The sequence below is a fragment of the Zea mays genome, chromosome 2, assembly GCF_902167145.1.
Source record: "Zea mays cultivar B73 chromosome 2, Zm-B73-REFERENCE-NAM-5.0, whole genome shotgun sequence".
NCBI lineage: Eukaryota > Viridiplantae > Streptophyta > Magnoliopsida > Poales > Poaceae > Zea > Zea mays.
The window spans coordinates 122,469,535-122,491,060 of NC_050097.1; the positions used below are offsets into that span (position 1 = coordinate 122,469,535).

The following is a 21,526-nucleotide window of genomic DNA, read 5'->3' on the forward strand; positions in this document are numbered from 1 at the left end:
TTAACTTGTGTAGAAACCTGGCCGGTGTACATTGAAACTCTATAATTTAATGTGTAGGCAACTTAGGTTCTACACATAGTGCGTCACAACTTTCTCGAAACATTCTCAAATTGGTATCACAGCCTCTACATATGATATCATGACATATGGACAAGTTTCATGATTTTCTGATTTTTTTGTGTTTTATACAATTTTTAAACAACTTGATGGCAAGTTCACAGTCATGTTTAGTGGTATGGTGCTCAAAAATTCTGGTCTGCTCCTGAAATCGGTCGTAACTTGTGTTACCTAACATGTATATCATTTTTGCATTCACGGGTTTTTATTTTTCGAGTGACTTGCAGTTCAAATCTGAATTATCTGAATAAATTCAATTAAACAAACTAAATCTAATAGTTATAGCAAACACTTTTATAATTGTACCAAAATATCTACTAACTATTAAGAACCTAATGTAGACTGCCCCCGCCTCCCTACGCTGCCCCTGCCCACACGCCGCAAACCCCGCCGCGACCACGGCGAACCGCCTCCCGCCCGCCCTACCGCCCGCACGCCGCGACCATAGCTGCGGTACTCTATTGATCCCTAGATTTCCCAACAAATATGGCGGAGGCGGCTGCCGACTCCTCCAACGCGGCCGTCGACGGCGGTGGCGGTTGTTGGGGACTTGTTCTCAAATGCTAAGAATTAAGAACAAGGCAACACAAAAAATGTTAAGTGTTAAGGCCCTTCGTCCTCCATAACGATATATCCCTTCGGGATATAAAGCATCTCGGACGAAGGTTACGAAGGACATACCTTCGTAAGCATAACAACGAAGAATGAAGCATTCACATAAATCATATAATATGAAATAAACATTTAAATATTGTCATAGAATTATCTCTACTAGTACTAATGAATATAAATGACTTTGAATTACAAATGTACCTTCGGTCCTGCGGAAGGCAAAAGTACAAGCGTGATGCAAAAGCAAATGACAAGTTAGCGTGAACAGTACGGGGGTACTGTTCACCTATTTATAGGCACGGGGTACAACCCATACAAAATTACATACATGCCCTTTACATTTGGTGATAATTCTATAGCATTCTATCGAGGTCTAAATGGCCTTTTCATCTTTAAGTCGGTTCCCCTTTCTGCGAACATGCCGAAGCTTTCCTGCTTCACAGCTTCGGCACTGTGTCAACCTTCGTATCTTTTGAGCTTCTCCCTTTCTGATTCAAGTCCGAAGATACCTGTTCACACATTATACTCCAGAAACATTGTTAAATCATGTTTTTGAGGACCTTCGGAAGCCGAAGGCCCCCAACAGTAGCCCCTCGCAATATTAATTTGTTTGAAATAATAAATTCAGATTGCGATATGAACGAAGGCTTTATGCCGAAGGTCCGAAAAAACACCTTCCCTTTGCTAGAATAGCAACATTCAATGACAAGTGGGGTCTTTCAACTTTCAACGCATCAAGCGTATAAATACGGCCATACCGCAAACTTATTTTGCACGCTTTCTGGCCAACCACTCCTGCTCACTCATTTTTTAGCTCTTGTGCACTGTGACCTGCTAAGTTTTTAGCTTTGAAGCTTCGGCTTTTAGAAACAGTTTTTTAGCGCTTCCGAAGATGTCTGAAGCTGCTAAGAAGGCTGCTGCTGAGATGAAGCTGAGTCTTGATGAAGAGAAGAACCTAGGGTTTCTTATAGCGATGTCGAAGTCCAACACAGAAAAGATTACCAAGGAAATTCTGGAGGGGCTGTCTGAAGATACTGGTGACAGTGAAAGTTATGATATGGACAGCGGTGGCGAAGACTCCGAAGATCGCCCCTGGCGACCAAGCCATTCAGTTTATGGTAAGTCAACTATCAAAGAGAATCATCTTGTTAATATGAGAGGAAGGTATTTCCGGGATCTGTCTATTGTGAGGGCGGACGAAGGGGAAAAAACTTGTCCACACCCTGAAGAAAATGAAGTTGTGGTGTACCGAAGCTTTTTGAAAGCTGGATTGCGATTCCCCTTGAGCAGCTTCGTCGTGGAGGTGTTGAAAATCTTCGAAGTCTATCTTCATCAACTTACTCCCGAGGCAATTATAAGGCTAAATATCTTCGTGTGGGCCGCGAGGAGTCAAGGTCTGAAGCCTGACGCAAGAAGCTTTTGTAATGTTCATGAATTATTATATGAAACAAAGCCTTGGGGCAAAGAACAGTACCATAACAACTTTGGCTGCTACAGCTTCGTTTCTCGGTCCGGGGCAAGCTGTCCCGTACCAACCTTTCGGAAGAGATGGCCCGGGGATTGGATGACAGAATGGTTTTATGTGAAGAATGACTTATCAGCACGAGAAGATATCAAAGGTATAATTATGCGTCCTATTTGGCAAAGCTTCGGCCTTCGGAGGCCGAAGGTTGAAATGAACGAAGCCGCCGAAGAGTGCCAAAGAGCCTTCGGCGTTGTCTGCTCTTTTATAGGAACAAGGGACTTAGTACAAGAACATATCGCCTTCAGGGTGTGGCCGCTTGCTGAGAAATGGGAAATGCCACAAGAAACCATAAAAGAGGCCGACGAAGGTGAGCTTGTGAGACTGAAGTACACGTTCAAATTTGGAGATAAATTTATTGAACCAGATGATGAGTGGTTGAAAAGCATTGACAATTTAAGTGATGAGCTACTCGGGACCTACTCGAAGGCTGAAGATAATGCAATGTCAGCAGCCTTCGGAGGCCGAAAAAAGAAGAGACTGAATCGGGTATTTGATGCCATTGGGTTTGTCTACCCTGATTACTGCTATCCCATTCGAAGGCAGAAGAGAAAAAACACAATCTCTGCAAAAGAAGAAGCTGCAGCTGCTCCTAGCGAGCCAGAACCCAAAAGGAAAAAGATAAAGGTTCTTACGCAACGGCCTCGTTATATTGAACCAGCTTCGGTGCCGGAGTTTACCGGGAAGACTTCTTCAGCCACCGAAGCTGAAAAACTAATCGAGCCAGCCTTGTTGCCAGAGATCGCAGAAACGGCCGAAGTGCCACCAAAGATAGAATCAGAACAATCAAACATTTTGTTGTCAGAAACAAAAGAGGAAACCGAAGCGCCGCTCACAGAAAAAATTGAGGAGGTAAGAGAAGCAACTGAGGGCTCCAAAACATCAGAAGTTTTGAGTCCTACAGCAATCATTGGGACAGCAAAAAACCAAAAGGGGCCATCAGTGACCCCAAAAAGGAAAAGAATGGTAAATGTACTAGACGTCTTGGAGACAATTAAGTCTTCAAGCACAATTCCAAAAAAGAGTGTTGAAGTTGCTGAAGCTTCTACTGAAGCTTCGACTCAACGAGCTGAAGCTGAAGCTGGGCCTTCAGAGCCCTTCAAAGAACATCCTTTTGAAGCCGAAGCAGTAAAAATTCCGGAACCAATATTAGTTGAAGAAACGGACACCGTCATCCCCGAAGCACCTGCTGGCATGCATGATTACATCATACGACATGCTTCGGGGAAAAAGCTATCTGAGGAAGAAACTCATGAGGCCAACCATTATGCAAAGGAGCTGAAATATCCGAAGGGGGCAGTAATATTCAATGGAACAAATGAAGATGACTTCTTATACTGCCTGCCTGATAACAAAGAGCTATCCGTCTGCCGAGAGATGGCGAGAAGCATAGGCTTTCCGAAGCTTGAAGCTGGGTTAAGTGCCATGACGAAAGAGGATCTCGCAGACAGCCTCGCGTACAACAGCCTGAAGGTACGGGAATTAAACACTTGAGAAAAAACCCCCTATCTTTTTTTTTTTTTTTTACGCAACTCATTCCTTTTTTCTTATATGAATTCTTTTTTCATATAGGGCCTGATCCTAAGCAACGCGTTAAGAGCGCAAAAGAGCGCCGAAGATGAAAGTTATGAAATTGCGTTTAATAATTTACGCTCCGAAGTTATCAAACTGAGAAACGAAGCTTTGGAAAAAGATAAAATTCTACTTACACTGGTAGATAAAGTGAAAAAAGACGAAGCTGCTTCAAAGGCCCAGGCCGAAGCTCAAAAACGCGAGATTAAAGATCTTCAGAAACAGCTGGCTAGAGCTAAAGAGGAGCGCGCGCTTGAGGAAACGAAACGAGAACTTAGTGATTTTATGGTCAACAAATTGGAATCAAAAGTTAAGGAGCTTCGCACATCTCAGGGGAAATGCTATGTCAAATCTGTAGAATGTGTGAATAAAATTAAATCCAGCTTCGCCAGCGTAGGCGCCTTTTCCAGCGAAGAGAATTTCTCTCGAGGCAATCCCGAAGGTCCGCTGGAATGGATTAGCCACGAAGCAGAGGCCTTCGAAGAGATTCTGAACAGTCGTGGCGACATATGTGCTTTTTCGGGCGCCAGAGGAATTGCTTCCGTCTTAGAGAAGAAAGGTTGCGAACATGTAAAATTTTTAGCTCAATCCGAAGCTACCTTATCTACCGAAGACATCAAGGACCCCTCGGCCGAAGCGAGCGTGGTTGGTGGCAAATTTTTTACTGATATCTGGAACGACGGCGGCCGAGGAATGGCGCGAGAGATCATTGAAAGAAGCGAAAAAGGCATTCACGATGCTAGAAGAGTAGCAGACGCTGCCGAAAGGAGTAGGGAGCCCGAAGAACAGTTAGGTACCAACTAGTCGTTCTTGTTGCGCTGTAATTTTCATTTTAAACTTTGCTCACGATTTGTAAAAGTACTGAAGAAGTGTTCTCTTCGCTCAGAAACTGTTGGACGATCTGCCGACCCCCACACAAAAGGGGATGAAGAAATTAATCAAATGGCCGAAACTATCATGGACAAGGTTGTTGACCAACTTCTGAATGAAGCCGCCGAAGCAGTATTGAGGGAAGATTAGGTGCTATTTGAAAAAAATTTAAAGTGTAATCTATGCATCACTTTGTACATTTGAATGTAATATACAAGTCTCTTTTCATTATTGAATTCTTTACGATGCATGAAACTTTAAATACATACCACTTTTGAGCCTTCGGCGAAAAAACACCTTCCCTTCTTTTCATGCGTCGTGAAGAAGATAGCCTTCGTCAAAATTATTCTGATGAATGACATCGATGCCTCGTGAAAACATTTTCCGAAGCTATTTTCCGAAGCTATGCAATTTTGATATTGATCTGATAAAGTTCGCCCATGTTTCGTGAAAATATTCCCCGAAACTGTATTCCGAAGCTATACAATTTCAATGTCACTTTTTCAAAGCATCCCTTCGAAGGTTGAGAGTGTCCCCTTCTCTTGCCAAATGCGATATGATGTATGATGCTTATGCTATGCAAAATGATGTGATGATGTTATGTTATGCATGTGACATTTGTTCCGAAGATACACATAAAATATATTCGTAAGCTCTGCATTCCCTTAGGAACGTCTTTGGAGCTTCTTCGTCTTTTACTTAGACGGCATCAGCGTTGACTTTTCGCTGTAAGCCTCCCTTAGGAGCTTCTTCGTCTTTTACTTAGACGGTATCAGCGTTGACTTTTCGCTGTAGGCTCTGCATTCCTTTAGGAACGACTTCTGAGCAGAAAACTTACGCTGCGCTCCCTTTGGAACGACTTTTTGTGACTTTATAAACTTACTCTGCGTTCCTTAGAACGACTTTTTGTTACTCCGAAGGATTTTTAGTCCGAAGGTCCTTCTTGGTAACGGAAGAAATTTTAGGCTTCGGCAACTTAGGCCTGTGAATCAAATAAATTTTTCTCGTGGAAACAACGAAATTATTACATGGAAACTATCAATGTTTTTTGTTTCACAGAAAACAAAACTGAATAGAAAAGACTGCTATCAAAGGTAGGATATGTCAATAAATGTGCTTCGACTCTGGCACAGTGCTGTTGACTGTGCGAGCTTCGGACTGTTCTCTGAAGTCCCTCTGCTGTGGAGCGTATTGACTCCCTTCTGGCTGTTGACCTTGCTGCAATGGAGGTGGAGGCGGAAGCTGCTGCCAGGAAGCTTGAGGTTGACTTGCCGAAGCTACAGAAGCCGCAGGGTGGTTGTCTATGTATTGTGGGACATAAGGCGGATGAAACGAAGCAGTATGCATAACCTGCTTCGACTGAGCTTGTTGAGATGCAGCTTCGGCTAGTTCCTTTTGCTTCTGGATTGTAACATGGCACGTCCTAGTGGTGTGGCCCTTGCCCTCTCCACAGAATAGGCAAAACAGTCTCCTTGGCTGATCTCCGAATCTTCCGCCGAAGCCCCTGGCGCCTCTGCCTCTTGGAGCTGGTGGCCGAAAGGAAGTTTGTTGTTGCCCCGAAGCCTGTGAGGAGCACTGCGGCCTGTTTTGCTGACTCCCCTTATCATCATTCTGAGTGCTGTGAATGGAACGGACATGCCTCGGGTAGTATCTCCCTCCGAAGCCCCTGGTCATCTCAGAAAATCTGAAGGCCTCCTCCCTTCTCTGGCGAAAGTCATTGTCGGCACGAATGTACTCATCCATCTTTTGGAGCAATTTCTCCAAGGTCTGAGGAGGCTTCCGAGCAAAGTATTGAGCTGCAGGTCCAGGACGAAGCCCCTTGATCATGGCTTCGATAACGATTTCATTAGGCACCGTTGGTGCCTGCGCCCTCAATCGTAAGAACCTTCGGACATACGCCTGAAGGTATTCTTCGTGATCCTGAATACACTGGAAGAGGGCTTGAGCTGTAACCGGCTTCGTTTGAAATCCTTGAAAGCTGGTCAGTAACATATCCTTAAGCTTCTGCCATGAAGTGATTGTTCCTGGCCGAAGGGAGGAATACCAGGTCTGAGCAACATTCCTGACGGCCATGACGAAAGACTTCGCCATGACTGCAGCGTTGCCCCCGTACGAAGACACTGTTGCTTCGTAGCTCATCAAGAATTGCTTCGGGTCGGAGTGGCCGTCAAACATGGGGAGCTGGGGTGGCTTATAGGATGGAGGCCAAGGAGTAGCCTGCAGCTCAGCAGACAGAGGAGAAGCATCATCAAAAACAAAATTTCCCTGATGGAAATTATCATACCAGTCGTCTTCGTTGACGAAGCCCTCCTGATGAAGGTCTTTCTGATGAGGCCTTCTGTTCTGCTCATCGTGAGTGAGATGGCGAACTTCCTCAGAAGCTTCGTCAATTTGCCTTTGCAACTCAGCTAGGCGGGCCATCTTCTCCTTCTTCCTCTGCACTTGTTGATGTAGCATCTCCATCTCTCTGATTTCTTGGTCTAGCTCTTCTTCCTCAAGCGTCGGGCTAACAGCTTTTCTCTTCTGGCTTCTGGCCTCCCGAAGAGAGACGGTCTCCTGGTTGTGGTCCAGCGGTTGTAGTGCTGCAGCCCCAGCCGCTGAAGCTTTCTTCGGCGCCATAGCGAAGGTCTATAGCTTCCGAAGGTGTTCACGAAGACTCGAAGTGGAAGTGAGTTCACCGGAGGTGGGCGCCAATGTTGGGGACTTGTTCTCAAATGCTAAGAATTAAGAACAAGGCAACACAAAAAATGTTAAGTGTTAAGGCCCTTCGTCCTCCATAACGATATATCCCTTCGGGATATAAAGCATCTCGGACGAAGGTTACGAAGGACATACCTTCGTAAGCATAACAACGAAGAATGAAGCATTCACATAAATCATATAATATGAAATAAACATTTAAATATTGTCATAGAATTATCTCTACTAGTACTAATGAATATAAATGACTTTGAATTACAAATGTACCTTCGGTCCTGCGGAAGGCAAAAGTACAAGCGTGATGCAAAAGCAAATGACAAGTTAGCGTGAACAGTACGGGGGTACTGTTCACCTATTTATAGGCACGGGGTACAACCCATACAAAATTACATACATGCCCTTTACATTTGGTGATAATTCTATAGCATTCTATCGAGGTCTAAATGGCCTTTTCATCTTTAAGTCGGTTCCCCTTTCTGCGAACATGCCGAAGCTTTCCTGCTTCACAGCTTCGGCACTGTGTCAACCTTCGTATCTTTTGAGCTTCTCCCTTTCTGATTCAAGTCCGAAGATACCTGTTCACACATTATACTCCAGAAACATTGTTAAATCATGTTTTTGAGGACCTTCGGAAGCCGAAGGCCCCCAACAGCGGTAGCGTCCAAAATGACTATCCCACTATTGACCCGACCTCGTTCGACGTGGTGCTCTGCGGCACGGGCCTCCCGGAGTCTGTCCTCGCCGCCGCCTGCACCGCCGCTGGGAAGACGGTCCTCCACGTCGATCCCAGCCCGTTCTACGGCTCCCTCTAATCTTCCATCCAGCTCTCCTCCCACGCCTCCTTCTTATCCCCTGAGGCCACCCCGCCCACCTCGACTGTGGCAGCGGTTGCCTCCGATTCGCATATCGTCGTCGATCTCCACCGACAGATCGTGTACTCCGAGGTCGAGACCTCGGGTGCGGTGCCAGAGCCGGCGAGGCGGTTCACCGTTGACCTGGTGGGGCCTCGGGTGCTGTACTGCGCCGATGAGGCAGTGGACCTCCTCTTGCGGTTAGGGGGCAGCCACCATGTGGAGTTCAAGAGCGTGGAGGGGGGCAGCCTCCTCTACTGGGAAGGCTGCCTCTACGCGGTGCTAGACTCGAGGCAGACCATAACCACACTGAAGCTCAAGGAGAAGAACATCCTCTTCAGGTTCTTCAAGCTTGTGCAGGCGCACATTGCTGCCGCCTTAGCTTCTGGTGATGAGACCGGACAGGGGGATGCATCTGCTAGGATACCTGAGGAGGACCTAGATCTTCCCTTTGTTGAATTCCTCAAGAAACAGGGGGCTTCCTCCCAAGATGAGAGCGTAAGGGTGTTATGAATTGGTCAAGTATATGCTATTTTTAGCAGCATGACTAAGATTGGCTCCGTGTGGTGTTTGCAGGGTTGTGCTGTATGCGATTGCCATGGCGGACTACAATCAAGATGGTGCTGACCCTTGTGAGAAATTGATTACAACGAGGGAGGGAATCGAGACCATTGATTTGTACTCCTCGTCCAATGGGAGGTGAATTAGCTTGTCTAAACTTTTCCTTGTCCGCTTTGGAAAACCATATATATCATATTATATAATGCTTTTTTTATTGATCCACCTTTCATTTATATAGAGAAGATATATGTAATCTAACATGTAAAATATTAAAATGACATAGCTGTGGTGGTATAATTTTACATGTTATTTTTCACCACACCAGGTTCGCTAATGCAGAAGGCGCTTTCATTTATCCTATGTATGGGCATGGTGAGCTGCCTCAAGCTTTCTGTCGTTGTGCTGCGGTTAAGGGTGTCATCTCTATCTCTACTAACTATTAAGAACCTAATGTAGATTGCCCCCGCCTCCCTACGCCCGCACGCCCGCCCGCCTGCACGCCGCAAACCCGCAAACCCCGCCGCGACCATGGTGAACCGCCTCCCGACCGCCCTACCGCCCGCACGCCGCAATCCCGCCGCGGCCGCTGCAGCCGCCGCGAACCGCCCTCCCGCCCGCTCGCCCCACGCATGCAGCACGCCCACCCAGCGTGACCCGTGGAACCCCATAGCCGCCCCCAAACCAGCCCGACTGCACGCCTGCAGCCGCCCCCGAACCAGCTCGAAGCGAGACCGGAGGGGCACGAGCGCCACCGCCTTGATCCCGCCCGCTCCTCCCCATTACTCCTCTCCATTGCCGCCGCCATGCCCGGATTCACGCCCTACTCGCCCAGATCCGACGGCGACTCTGATGTCCCAACCGACGCTTGTTACGGAGTCGATGGAGCCATCCTCGCCGCAGTTGACAGTCACCTCCCATCTACGCCCGTGAGACGCTCTGTGGAGGACGGAGGCGAGGTCACGGTCTGTGGAGGAAGGAGATCATGATGGGGGAGCGGTGCCAGCCGTTGTACTTCTTTTGGGTCATCTACTACGACGCTGAAGGCCACCGCGTCGCACAACCACCATCGCGGCGCTAGCCTGCTGTCGGCCTCCGTGACCTCGCCGCTAATGCCCATAGCCCCACACCACGCTCGTATTCAGTGGGCGGGACAGCGATACCCCTGCGGCGGTGGCGTAGTGGGAGTGGGACGGCGAGGAGATCAAGGGCGGCAGCCATGAGGTGCAGAGCTCCTACAAGGGATCCCCCTTCAACACCATGGCCATGCTCCAGGAGTCCCTGCCCTTCAGGTGAGAGCCCATTTCTCCATGGGGAAAGATTCTTGATCGGCCTTAGCCGCTTAGGCTAACTGTAGCGGTCCCCTCCCATTCCCCCTCCACTCCATTAGATGCTACCACTACGCTCTACACTCTGCAATTGCCTTCCATGTCTTTTGTTCATGTGATTAGATTGCAGATCCTGGCAGGCTAGCACGCCAATGTGCTACAGACACTTTTGCACAATGTTAGGATGCATGTTTGAGTTTTTAGAGAGATCCATGTTGACCAGACTGTTCCCTTAGTCGCTTTTGGCTTCCATAAGAATCTGATATAAACTCCTTGAGCGGACATACTTATTTTGGCTTCCACAAGTTTGAGCTGACATAATAAAGTTAAAATTAGCAAGTCTGTTACATTCAAAATTGGCGTCCGCACCTAATTGGCGTATCCGTGCTACATAGGTGGCCGATCGCCTTCCATCTTATAAATAGTGTACGGTCAGGGACAACAAGTAGGAGCAGAGAGGTTTTACGGTACATCAAAAAGGTTGTTGGGTATTTAGGTGCGAAGAAACTAAACTGCTTGGTGACCGCACCCGTTGGTAATCTGTCATTAGAAAGCGTGCAGGCTCACTCGCCGCCATGGCGCTCCAGTCGTGAAAGCGTGCGGGCTCTCCATGGAAGGCGCCCAGATCCACTCTCTCCTTCGTGGTCCTGTCGCTACCGCGCCACCCCACTCGCTGCCATGGCGCTCTAGCCGCGAAAGTGGGCAGCCTACTGGATCTTGGCATCTCACCGTCGCTGCTCACTTCCGCTCCATCTGGTATGCTCTTCTCCCTGCTTCCCCTCTCGCTAGACGACTCTGCTGCTCCAGGATTGGATTGGATCTTTGCTTCCTTTCTCTCGTGTTGTGATTTGATTGTTAATTACCAGCTAGGGGAGGAGCGTGTTCTCCCTGCCTGAACCTTCATGTTCTATGTTCGGTGCAGCTGTCAGAGGCGCTTAGGATGCCCCAGCCCGCTGCTTTTGTCTCCGTGCGGCCGTCCGATGGTCAACCCACGCCGAGCAACGTCTCGAACAAGAAGATGAAGCACAGTGGCGAGGCACTGATCTTGGATGGCGTCGGGGAGGTCGCTGTCACCATCGGTCGCAACTCGCAACAGCCTCTCTCCACAACCCCTCCACCCGGTACGCCCTAAAATCCCTAGCTAAAATCAGTTAACACTTAATACCACTAGGTAATATCTGAAAATTGAAAGGAAAAATGTGGAACTTCATAAGTTTAACAAGGAACACAAAAATAACATGAACAATTTAGTTCAAATGGATTTGAGATGCATACCTCTTTCAAAAGGCAAAGAGAATCTGGAGATTTTTCAGCCAGTTGATCACACAAAACTTGGATCTCGTTCTCAGTGTCCATTGCCTAGACATGTATTCAGATGACTTGAAATATATTTGGTACCCCATAAGCTCCATAAGTAATCAAATAAATGCATTGCCATTACTAGATTCTTGCTCTTAGTACTTGGTGTTGTTCGTTACACCTAATCATGCACTTATGATGATCTAACATAGCAGGTGAATCTTCCAGTGAATATGCTGCCTGTGACTTATCCGCAGAGCCATAATTACCAACAAGATGATTTCCATAAAACTGTTGCACGAACTTTGAGCCAAGGATCAACACCGATGAGCATGGATTTCCATCCACTTCAACAAACTCTTCTTCTTGGTAAATTCTTACTGTATTATTGCTTCTTTATTATAAAAGTTTGGGTTAGTCCCTAACCTGCCATCTCAGTATGTTGTATTTACCCTTGGCTCGCTGCAGTTGGTACCAATGTTGGCGACATTGGATTGTGGGATGTTGGTACCAAAGACAGACTCGTTGTAAGGAACTTCAAAGCCTAGGACCTCAGTAAATGTACAATGATTCTCCAGGTTTGTTTGTTGCACTATGTGTTTCAAGCACTTGTTATATTCTATTAGCCTTCATATAACACATAATAAATTGATCAACATTCAACAGGCATCACTGGTTAAGGATCCAGCTGTGTCAGTTAATCGCATAATATGGAGTCTTGATGGAACCTTGTTTGGTAAGATGAGATGATTTAATCAGTGTTTTTGTTGTCCTTTTGATGGCTTCAATTCTGATGTATTTATTATTTTAATAGGTGTTGCTTATTCAAGGCATATTGTACAAATTTATTCCTATAATGGTGGCGACGATATTAGACAACACTTGGAGGTTTGACTGCATGTTTCTTAATTCTTTCTACCTCATAGATGTTTGGTGTGTTCTCTTTTGTATAGTTGACTATGTTGGTTCATATTTTTGACTAATGCGCTTGCTTTCTTCAGATTGATGCACATATTGGTGGTGTAAATGACATTGCATTTGGATTCTACCTTGCCTGGGCAACGCAACATTTTCACTCTTTGTGCTTCTTGAACTTCTTCCTTCATCGACATCCTAAAGAGGTAATAGAAGCAAATGGGTATCATGAATTCACATCTTAGATGGGAAAAAAATCTTAGAACAAACATCTAGAGACTGAATGAAGCGCAACAACACTTAAAATATATGAACAACTAATATCTAGAGTTTAAGGCATGAAAAAATATATGAACAACTAATATCTAGAGTTTTCGATAGGAATGAAAAAAATCTTAGTTTTATATGGGCTTCTTCTAGATTTTTTTCTTAAATAATATAGGGTTTTTATTCTCACTTCACTCATCTATTCAACAAAGTAAATAAGTCTTGAGTGATTAATAATGATCTTTTCTTAGATACCTGGTCGACTTAATTTTAGGTCTATTATGTCAACACTGATTACCAGTGTAGGAATCTTAATTCTAATTTATAGCTGATTACCAGTGTAGGAATCTTAATTTGTGTTTGGCCACATACGAGTAGTAGCAAGACAAAAATGCAGAGGGAGGGAGTGAAGGATATAGTAGTGGAGTAGAAAGGAGAAGCAGCAGTACAAGAAATTGGCAGGTTGTGCGACAGAAGCGCGCCTTTGGGTTCCACACGCGACTACTTGGGCGAATGGTGCGAATAGGGGCTGAGAGGATGTGCATGCCTGCACCTTCTTGGTTTTGAGATGTGATCTCTATTCTCCATATGTGCTTGGCTTAGCATACTTTTGTTTCATGAATACATTTCTGCTACTATCACTGGTTCACTGGTAAGTAGTAAGTTGATAGCCTCCACCAAATAAGTATGGATGAGAAAATTATTACCAATCTCATGGATTTTTACTACTGATTGTGGAATTGTGAAATCTGCAGACCTCAAAATCACTCCTTAATGATCTCTTGGTTATACAGGATCCTAATGCATGCACTATACATACATGATCTCTTGGTTATATCAACCATATTGTTGACTGCAAACTGTAACCTAACACCATTATGTTTTGTTTCAGGATATTAACTCTAGAGGAGGTAAAGCATCCCAGTCAGTTATCGAAACTACCCTTATGTCTTGTTGTAAAATTTAAATCCTTATTAGAAGCATCATTCGTTGCAAATTATATATATATATATATATATATGTAATTTTATTTGTTTCGTTTAGTTATGTATTGATTGTTGCCAAACACTTTGTGAGATATTGAGGTTGATGATATGTGTTGTTCGTTATGATGTAATAATTTTGCATTAATATTATATTGAATAAAATTTGTGTGCGGGTACTCTGAATTCATTGTGTTTGGGCTTTCTTTTAGATATTTTATTTCTTGCATTTCTAAAATTAACTTGTGTATGACAAACTGTATATATTAATAAAAGGACAAAAATGTAAACTGTAGGAATAACCATCATTTTAACTGCTCTTATTTCATTTAAGCATTGTCCTTACCCTGGTACCACACATGAAACTGAAATTAGGACGGTAGGAGTATATTTCCTATGTAGACCAAATGGCTAAAACCATCCAATATTTTCATAAACTAAAAATGCAGAGAAAGCAACAAAGTTGTATTAATAAAGTCATACAGGCTTAGTATTGGATGGTTTTTAATTTGTATAGCAAAGCACGGGCACATACTTATATATCTTTTAATGTATGTAAATCTTCTTAACCTTTAAAAGATACTAACAAAAAGGTATAACGATAATTAATGTTTCTGCTTCTTAATATATTTTATCATTATATGTTGACTCCGTAGCAACGCACGGGCATACACCTAGTAGAACATTTAAGTCTACATAGTGTAGGAACATCCCACAAAAAGTTTGGTTGGAAAAAGAAAAAAATCTTTACTGAGTGCCCACGATCTGGCACTCGGCAAAGAACATTTACTTAGCCGATCCAGCCCAAGACTTCATTCTTTACCGCTTCACTTACCACCGCCGCCGCCGCGCAATCCCTCCACGCCGCCCGTCGCCCAAGCGCCCGCCCTCAACGCCGGTCGCTGCCCCCCGCCTCCACGTCGGCCCCCTCGCCCCGCCATCTCGGTCGCGCCCCGCGCCCGCGCCCAGACACCGAGGTGATTGCTTCCTTCCGTTTTGTGATATCCTAATTAAAGAACCTCTTTGTTCTACCTGTATGATTTATATGAAATAATTAGGTTTGATATTAAGTCAAATTTATATATGTGACAGATAGGTATATTACATGCATGATATATATGAAATGATTAGGGTGTTTGACAGAGCCAGCTAGAGGCATCTCATTAGCACGTACACGGGACCACATCTCATTAGCACATGCACGAGACTTTTTGTTTGTCTGTCGCGGCCCGTGCACGCAATGATTTGATTATAATATAAATGTAGTTTGCATGTGGCTATGTAGTTATGTAGTCTTGTTGTGCTATCTCTCATGGATTGAATATGTATATATGTGATTGTTGGCTATCGTGCGGTTGAAATATGCGTGGATGTCAGTCATCGTGCTGCTACTTTTATTTGCAGGTTTTGGACACCTCCCCCTACAGGGGAGGTGCTGCCGAAAATTTTCATTGATAGGCTTCTGTTAATTTTTTAGAGGATGGAGGACCGTGAGTGGATGTACACGGGTCGTGTAGGAAGGAATGATGTCACGCCTGAATGGATTAGAAAGACCGATGATTTTGTGGAACGGGCATATGACGAAGCTGCTAAAGGAGCGAGTCTAGTTCTATGCCCGTGCAGCAAATGTGTCAACCGAAAAACAAAATCAAAGAAGGCCATGGTAGAACATATTTGGAAGAATGGATTTACACCAGACTATACTCAGTGGATCTTTCATGGTGAAGCACATCGTACGAGAGAGGAGATGTTGAGACAACGCGTGGAGCTTTATGATGATGATGCGGGGGTAGCGGATATGTTGAACGACTATCACGAGGCACAGTTCGATGGAGGATGTATGGAGGACGAGCTAGAGCTGACCACAAAGGCATTCTACGACATGTTTGACGCGGCACAGAAGCCCCTTCACGGCCAGACAAAGGTTTCTCAACTATATGCCATTGAGCGTGTAATGGCGTTCAAGTCGCAGTACAACATGAGTCGAGACGCATTCGATGGCTTGTTGATGGTTATTGGCAGCCTGCTTTTGGAGGATCACGTTCGACCAAAGAGCAAGTACGAGGCATAGAAACTCCTTTGTGCACTCAAGATGATGTATGAGCAGATACATGCTTGTCCGAAGGGCTGCGTGCTATTTAGGAAAGAATACACGGGGGCAAAGTACTGTCCGAAGTGTAAATCTTTTAGGTTCATAGAGATAGACTCTTGTGATGGACAGAAGAAGCAGCTCGACATCCTCGTGACTATCCTACGCCACCTTCCATTCATACCGAGGATCCAGCGTCTATACATGACCGAGGAATCCGTGAAACAGATGATATGGCACAAAAATGGCAAACGATACAATCCTGACAAGATGGTGCACGCAATCGATGGTGAAGAATGGAAACACTTTGATGCCATTCACCGTGAGAAAGCCGAAGAGGCTCATAATGTACATGTTGCGCTGGCCACAGATGGGTTCAATCCCTATGGAATGAGCGCTGCACCGTACAGATGTTGGCCTATGTTTGTTATCCCAATCAATCTCCCCCTAGTGTATGCTTTCAAAGGCAAAACATATTTGTGTCGTTGATAATCCTCGAACACCCGAGGAATAAAATGGGCCTGTACATGGAGCCTTTGATTGATGAATTGGTATGAGCTTGGGATGAAGGGGTATTGATGTATGACCAGGCTACGAAGACAAACTTCAAAATGCATGTTTGGTACCAGTACTCCATGCATGACTTACCGGTGTATGGACTATTATGCGCTTGGTGTGTTCATGATAAGTTCCCATGCCCAGTTTGCAAGAAAGTTCTTAGGTTCATTTGGTTGAAGAAGGGTGGCAAATATTCATCATTTGATAAACATCGACAATTTCTCCCTCCTAAATATCCATTCCACCTAGACATCAAAAACATTACGAAAGGTGTCGTAGTGACAGACCGCCCACCTGCAATGATGACTGGTGCCGAAATTCGTCAAGAGATAGATGGGCTCGTGGCCAATCCAAAAGGTGGTTTTGTGGGATACGGTGAGCAGCATATGTGGACACATAAGTCGGGCTTGACTCGGCTCCCCTATTATGATGACCTGCTCCTTCCACACAACATTGACGTGATGCACACTGAAAAGAATGTTGCTGAGGCACTTTAGGCAACAATTATGGATATTCCTGATAAGTCAAAGGATAACGTAAAGGCAAGAGTGGATCTGGTAGCGTTATGTGATAGACCAAACCAAGAGATAAAGCCGCCTAGTGGTGGAAAGACGTGGAGAAGTCATAAGACCGATTTCGTCCTAAGCAGGGACCAGATGAAGGAAGTATTTCAGTGGATCAAGATGTTGATGTATCCTGATGGGTATGCAGCTAACCTGAGTAGGGGGTGAACTTATCTCATCTACGAGTCTTAGGGATAAAGAGTCATGACTTCCACTGGATTCAACGGATTCTTTCGGCGATGGTTCGAGGCTATGTCCCTGAGCATGTCTGGCTAGCGCTTACAGAGTTGAGCTATTTCTTCCACTAGCTTTGTGCAAAAGAGTTATCTCGGACCATGATTGCAGACTTGGAAACATTGACACATATGTTACTGTGTAAGCTTGAGAAGATATTTCCACTTGGCTTCTTCAATCCAATGCAACATTTGATTCTTCATCTCCCCTATGAGGCACGAATGGGGGGGGGCGTGCAGGGACATTGGTGCTATCCAATCGAGAGATGTCTAAAGACTATTCGAAATAAATGCATAATCGAGGCTTCCATTGCGAAGTCATACATTCTAAAGGAGGTGCCAAACTTCACAACAACTTACTATGGTGACAAACTGCCGAGCGTGCATAATCCAGGCCCTCGTTACAATGATGGCAGCAATGAATCGAACCTCAGCATATTTCAAGGCCAACTCGGAAGCGCAAGTGGTTCGACCACCAAGACCCTGACACATGAAGAGTGGCGCCATATCATGCTATATGTATTGACCAACCTTGAAGCGGTGACGCCATACATGGAACAATTTCTTCATGAATTCTGGCATTGATCAAAGGACCCAACTCCACAGGAATATGATACCCTTCTTAGAAAGGGCGTGGGAAATGGATTGCCCGATTTCATTTCCTGGTTCAAACATAAGGTATGTGCTTAGTTTGTCAAAGGGATCCGTTTATGAACTCAATTTAGCGTCTTTTAACTTGCGAACACTTGCAGGGCCAAAGAGACCCGTCTATGAGTGTCGAGTTGAGACAAGTAGACAACGACTTTGCTTATAGGGTCAAGAAATATTCTGGGTATGACGTCAATGGAAACTATTTTTGCACAACGTATTCTGGCTACGACAAAAGTCAACCCAATCGAAAAACAACGTGTTCTGGAGTGTTTACGCCCGACCTTGACGAGGTCGATTATTTTGGACGAATCGAAGAAATATATTAACTCAATTTTCATGGTTCTAAACCTCTTACTTCAGTGATATTCAAATGTCATTGATTTGACCCTCAAGTGACGAGACGAACACATTCTAATCTTGGGATAGTCAAAATTCGACAAGATTCCACCTTACCAGGAGACGATGTCTATATCGTGGCCTAACATGCCACACAAGTGTATTATATCCCATATGTGTGCCAAACGAAAGAACATCCTAAGGGTTGAGATGTTGTGTATAAGGTATCACCGCAGACGCATATGACAGAGAGTTCTTCCAAGAAGATGGGCTAGAAGTGCGATTTGGGATAGACTTAACAGAAGCTATTGGAATGGAAGTAGATATTGAAATGGTTATTGATGAGGAGGATGATGAGGTGCAAAATGAGAATGACTTAGTAATACTTGAAGGCAATGACATTAATGACGAACTTGCGCCTTCAGATGGTGTTGACTATGAAATGGTTGATAGTGATGATGAAAGTTATGATCCGGCTAACCCCGACACATATGAAGATTATTTTTAATCTATGTAATGCTATATATTTTTTAATTTCACACCTGTTTCTAAATACATCTGTTTTATATATGCTTATTTGTTTACCCTTAATTACAGGTTGTTAGACAAAGATGGTGGGCGGTGGGATGAGGACGAGGAGGGGGAGGAGGAGCACCCGCGGGACGGCGGAGTAGGCACAGCAGGACGATGACATCCAGTAGCAGGTGGAACAGCAGGGCGCTGTCGATGCGGTGTAGCAGGACGATGACGATGATGCTCGGCAGGACGCCTCAGGTTCGAGGAACGTCTACCTGCGAGGTCCCGCGAGTTTCCCTCAGGGTCCCATACTTCGAGATAGGCGGCCGCTGATTCGGCCGGATGGGGAGAGGCATGTAACTTTATGTTCTCCCTGCTTATTCATATCATATGTTCAAATTCATAATATAAACTAATACTTTTTATTTATCACTTGGACAGGTCTTGGAAGGTTGTGGAGAATGCTGGGGGTCACGACCACAACCCCAATGGCATCCTTGGCCTGATGTGCAGGGAACACTTCCCTTGACTGGTTGAGTACGCCGGATTGACGGGCCCAGCCTACACCTTCGACCACTACGTCGTCGCCCCCGATGCAGTAGACCGGGACGACAGGAAATTCAACAACAAGGTAGAGCGGGTGAAGCAAGAGCTGTGGGTAAGTCTTACTATAATGTAAAATATGTCGAATTTGTTGCACATTCTTGAAATAATGTATGGATACATCATCTTTGTATGCACGATTCCTTCAGATGCGAGGTTGGATACGAGGCTAGGGCATATGTGGTGGCCACCACGAGCTGTAAGAAGCTTATTGTGGACATGCATTACGAGGCACAAATCCTGGCCATCGTCAGCTGCCACGGCTCCATCCTTAGGGTGAAGGTGACCAAGCAGGAAGCCCGAACCATGTCATTGACCAGGGACCAGTACTTGCAGATAAATACAACACTTTAATATTTGTGACAAAAATTTTCCTTAATTTTATCTTCTCATATGAAATGACTTGTTTTACTTTGTAGATGATTCCTTATTTGTGTGTCGCACATCCTCAGTGCTGGGAGCAGTTGGTGGATAGGTGGTGCTCGCCTGAGTTGGACGAGGCGCACAACGCTAGCCAGGAACAGCGCCTGATGATGCAAGGTCTCTCCCACCACCAAGGCAGCCGCAGTCTAGGCAAATATGCAGAAGCATTGATACGCCCTCTTTTTTATTTAGGTATATAACACTAGATTAGATATTATTTCTAACTATCTCGTTGGTTTTCTTGTCGTCAGCGTCACATGGTGGCCAACCTTGCTCCATCTTCTCGGCTTATGCTATGGCCCACAAGGGCAAGGCAATATCCGACGTCACCTACAACCCGGATGACGGGCCCGAGGCGTATAGCAACCCAGCCATCTACAACCGCCTTCATGAGTACACCGCCATGGCCTAGGAGGTCCATGGGCCAGATTACGATCCGAGGATCGAGGACATCAACAGAGATGTCATCATGAGGGTCGGGGAGGCAAGAGACATGGGCGATACTGGATTGTTGACGGGGCAATCGACTCGTCATCCACTCTCACTCTGTCTCAGGTGTGAGCAAGGAGCACGAGTTCGAGCCCAGCCATATGACCTCAGCAGGACAACTCACATAATCAGATACAACAACTCTAGGTTAGTGCTTCTGTAACTCAATATTCCTTGAGTTATAAACATTCTATTTGAGTTACTATAACATTGGGTTCGAATATTATAGGCCCAGCTAGAAGAAGAGAGGAGGGAACGACAGGAGATGGAGGTGAAGATGGCGGAGATGTTCTAGTACATGCAGAGCCTTGGCGCCGCACAAAGTTTTGCTCCACCACCTCCGTTGTACCCTACAGTTGACCCTGCTCAGTTCCATACTCCTGTAAGTATCAAAATTCTACTCATGCATGATATATATTTATCTGGTATAACACATGCAATCTCTTCTCTGTGCACGGACAATCTGGGGCGGCATCCAACAACCCTCATGGATCGCCCAGCCTATCGCCGCACCAGTCTAGGCGCCCACCTCGCTGATGATCTCTTAGCTTAGTTGTGATTGTGAGACTTGTGTGATAAACTTGTCCTGAACTTATGTTTGAGAGTTGGTAATACTTATGTTGGTGAAACTTGGTATGAACATAGACATGTTTGTGAAAAACTTTAGATTTGTGAAATATGTGGTCTCTATTATGTATGTGATGATTATTTGATATCTGTGATGTATATGTGATATCTGTGATGTATATGTGATATATCTTTTGTTTGTTTGGATAGAATAGCAAAAACAAATTAAAAAGGGCATACTGGTCACTTTGCCGAGTGTAAAACTCGGCAAAGAGGTGCTTTGCCGAGTGTCTAGGTCATAGTACTCGGCAAAGATGGCACACCTAGACACCTGTAAAGCTTCTTTGCCATGTGCTATGGCCTCGGCACTCGGCACAGAAGCAACCTTTGCCGAGTGCCTCCTAGTGCACTCGGCAAAGGTGCTGACAAAAGGGCCCGCTGGTGACCTGTTTGCTGAGTGCGACGGACACTTGACAAAGAGGGAAACGCTTTGCCGAGTGGCACATAATATGGTCAGCAAAGGGACAATCTTTGCCGAGTGTCACCTAGTACACTCGGCAAAGGCTTCGTCTCCGTTACTGTCCGCAGTGACGGTGACTTTTTGTTGCCGAGTACCTTGTGACACTCAGCAAAGACTTCGCCGAGTGCCCGATAAAAAGTACTCGACAAAAAAGCCATTGCCGATGTACAATTCACCGAGCTCTGTTTTACACTCGACAAAGACATTGCCGAGTGTTTTGCAGGCTTTGCCGAGTGCTTTAGACACTTGGCAAAGAGGCTGATTCCGGTAGTGCCTATAGATATAGGGCCAGCATATATTAGAACATGAAACCATCATTAAGCTTTATCTTCCTTCAATCTATAGCCTCAATTATGGGGTGATGAATATAAATGGATGTACGAT

General features: G+C 45.2%; 1 protein-coding gene and 1 pseudogene across 1 annotated transcript; both read left to right on the forward strand.

Annotated features, from left to right (window-relative positions):
• Positions 1 to 603: 603 nt before the first annotated feature.
• On the forward strand, positions 604 to 9,006 carry LOC103648890 (rab escort protein 1-like; annotated as a pseudogene).
• Positions 9,007 to 11,664: 2,658 nt separating this feature from the next.
• On the forward strand, positions 11,665 to 12,604 carry LOC103646918 (protein TPR3). The gene is made up of 5 exons (XM_020549317.2): positions 11,665 to 11,798; positions 11,898 to 12,007; positions 12,096 to 12,165; positions 12,244 to 12,317; positions 12,431 to 12,604. The coding sequence occupies exons 2-5, from the start codon at positions 11,996 to 11,998 to the stop codon at positions 12,587 to 12,589; spliced, it is 315 nt and encodes a 104-aa protein (XP_020404906.1). The 5' UTR covers positions 11,665 to 11,798; positions 11,898 to 11,995; the 3' UTR covers positions 12,590 to 12,604.
• The last annotated feature ends 8,922 nt before the right edge of the window (positions 12,605 to 21,526 follow it).

Bases quoted from the DNA above. Each gene is read 5' to 3' on its own strand.
- LOC103646918 (XM_020549317.2), top strand. The intron at 12,166-12,243 runs GTAAGATGAGAT...TTATTTTAATAG, and splicing joins TCTTGATGGAACCTTGTTTG to GTGTTGCTTATTCAAGGCAT. The intron at 12,318-12,430 runs GTTTGACTGCAT...TGCTTTCTTCAG, and splicing joins ATATTAGACAACACTTGGAG to ATTGATGCACATATTGGTGG.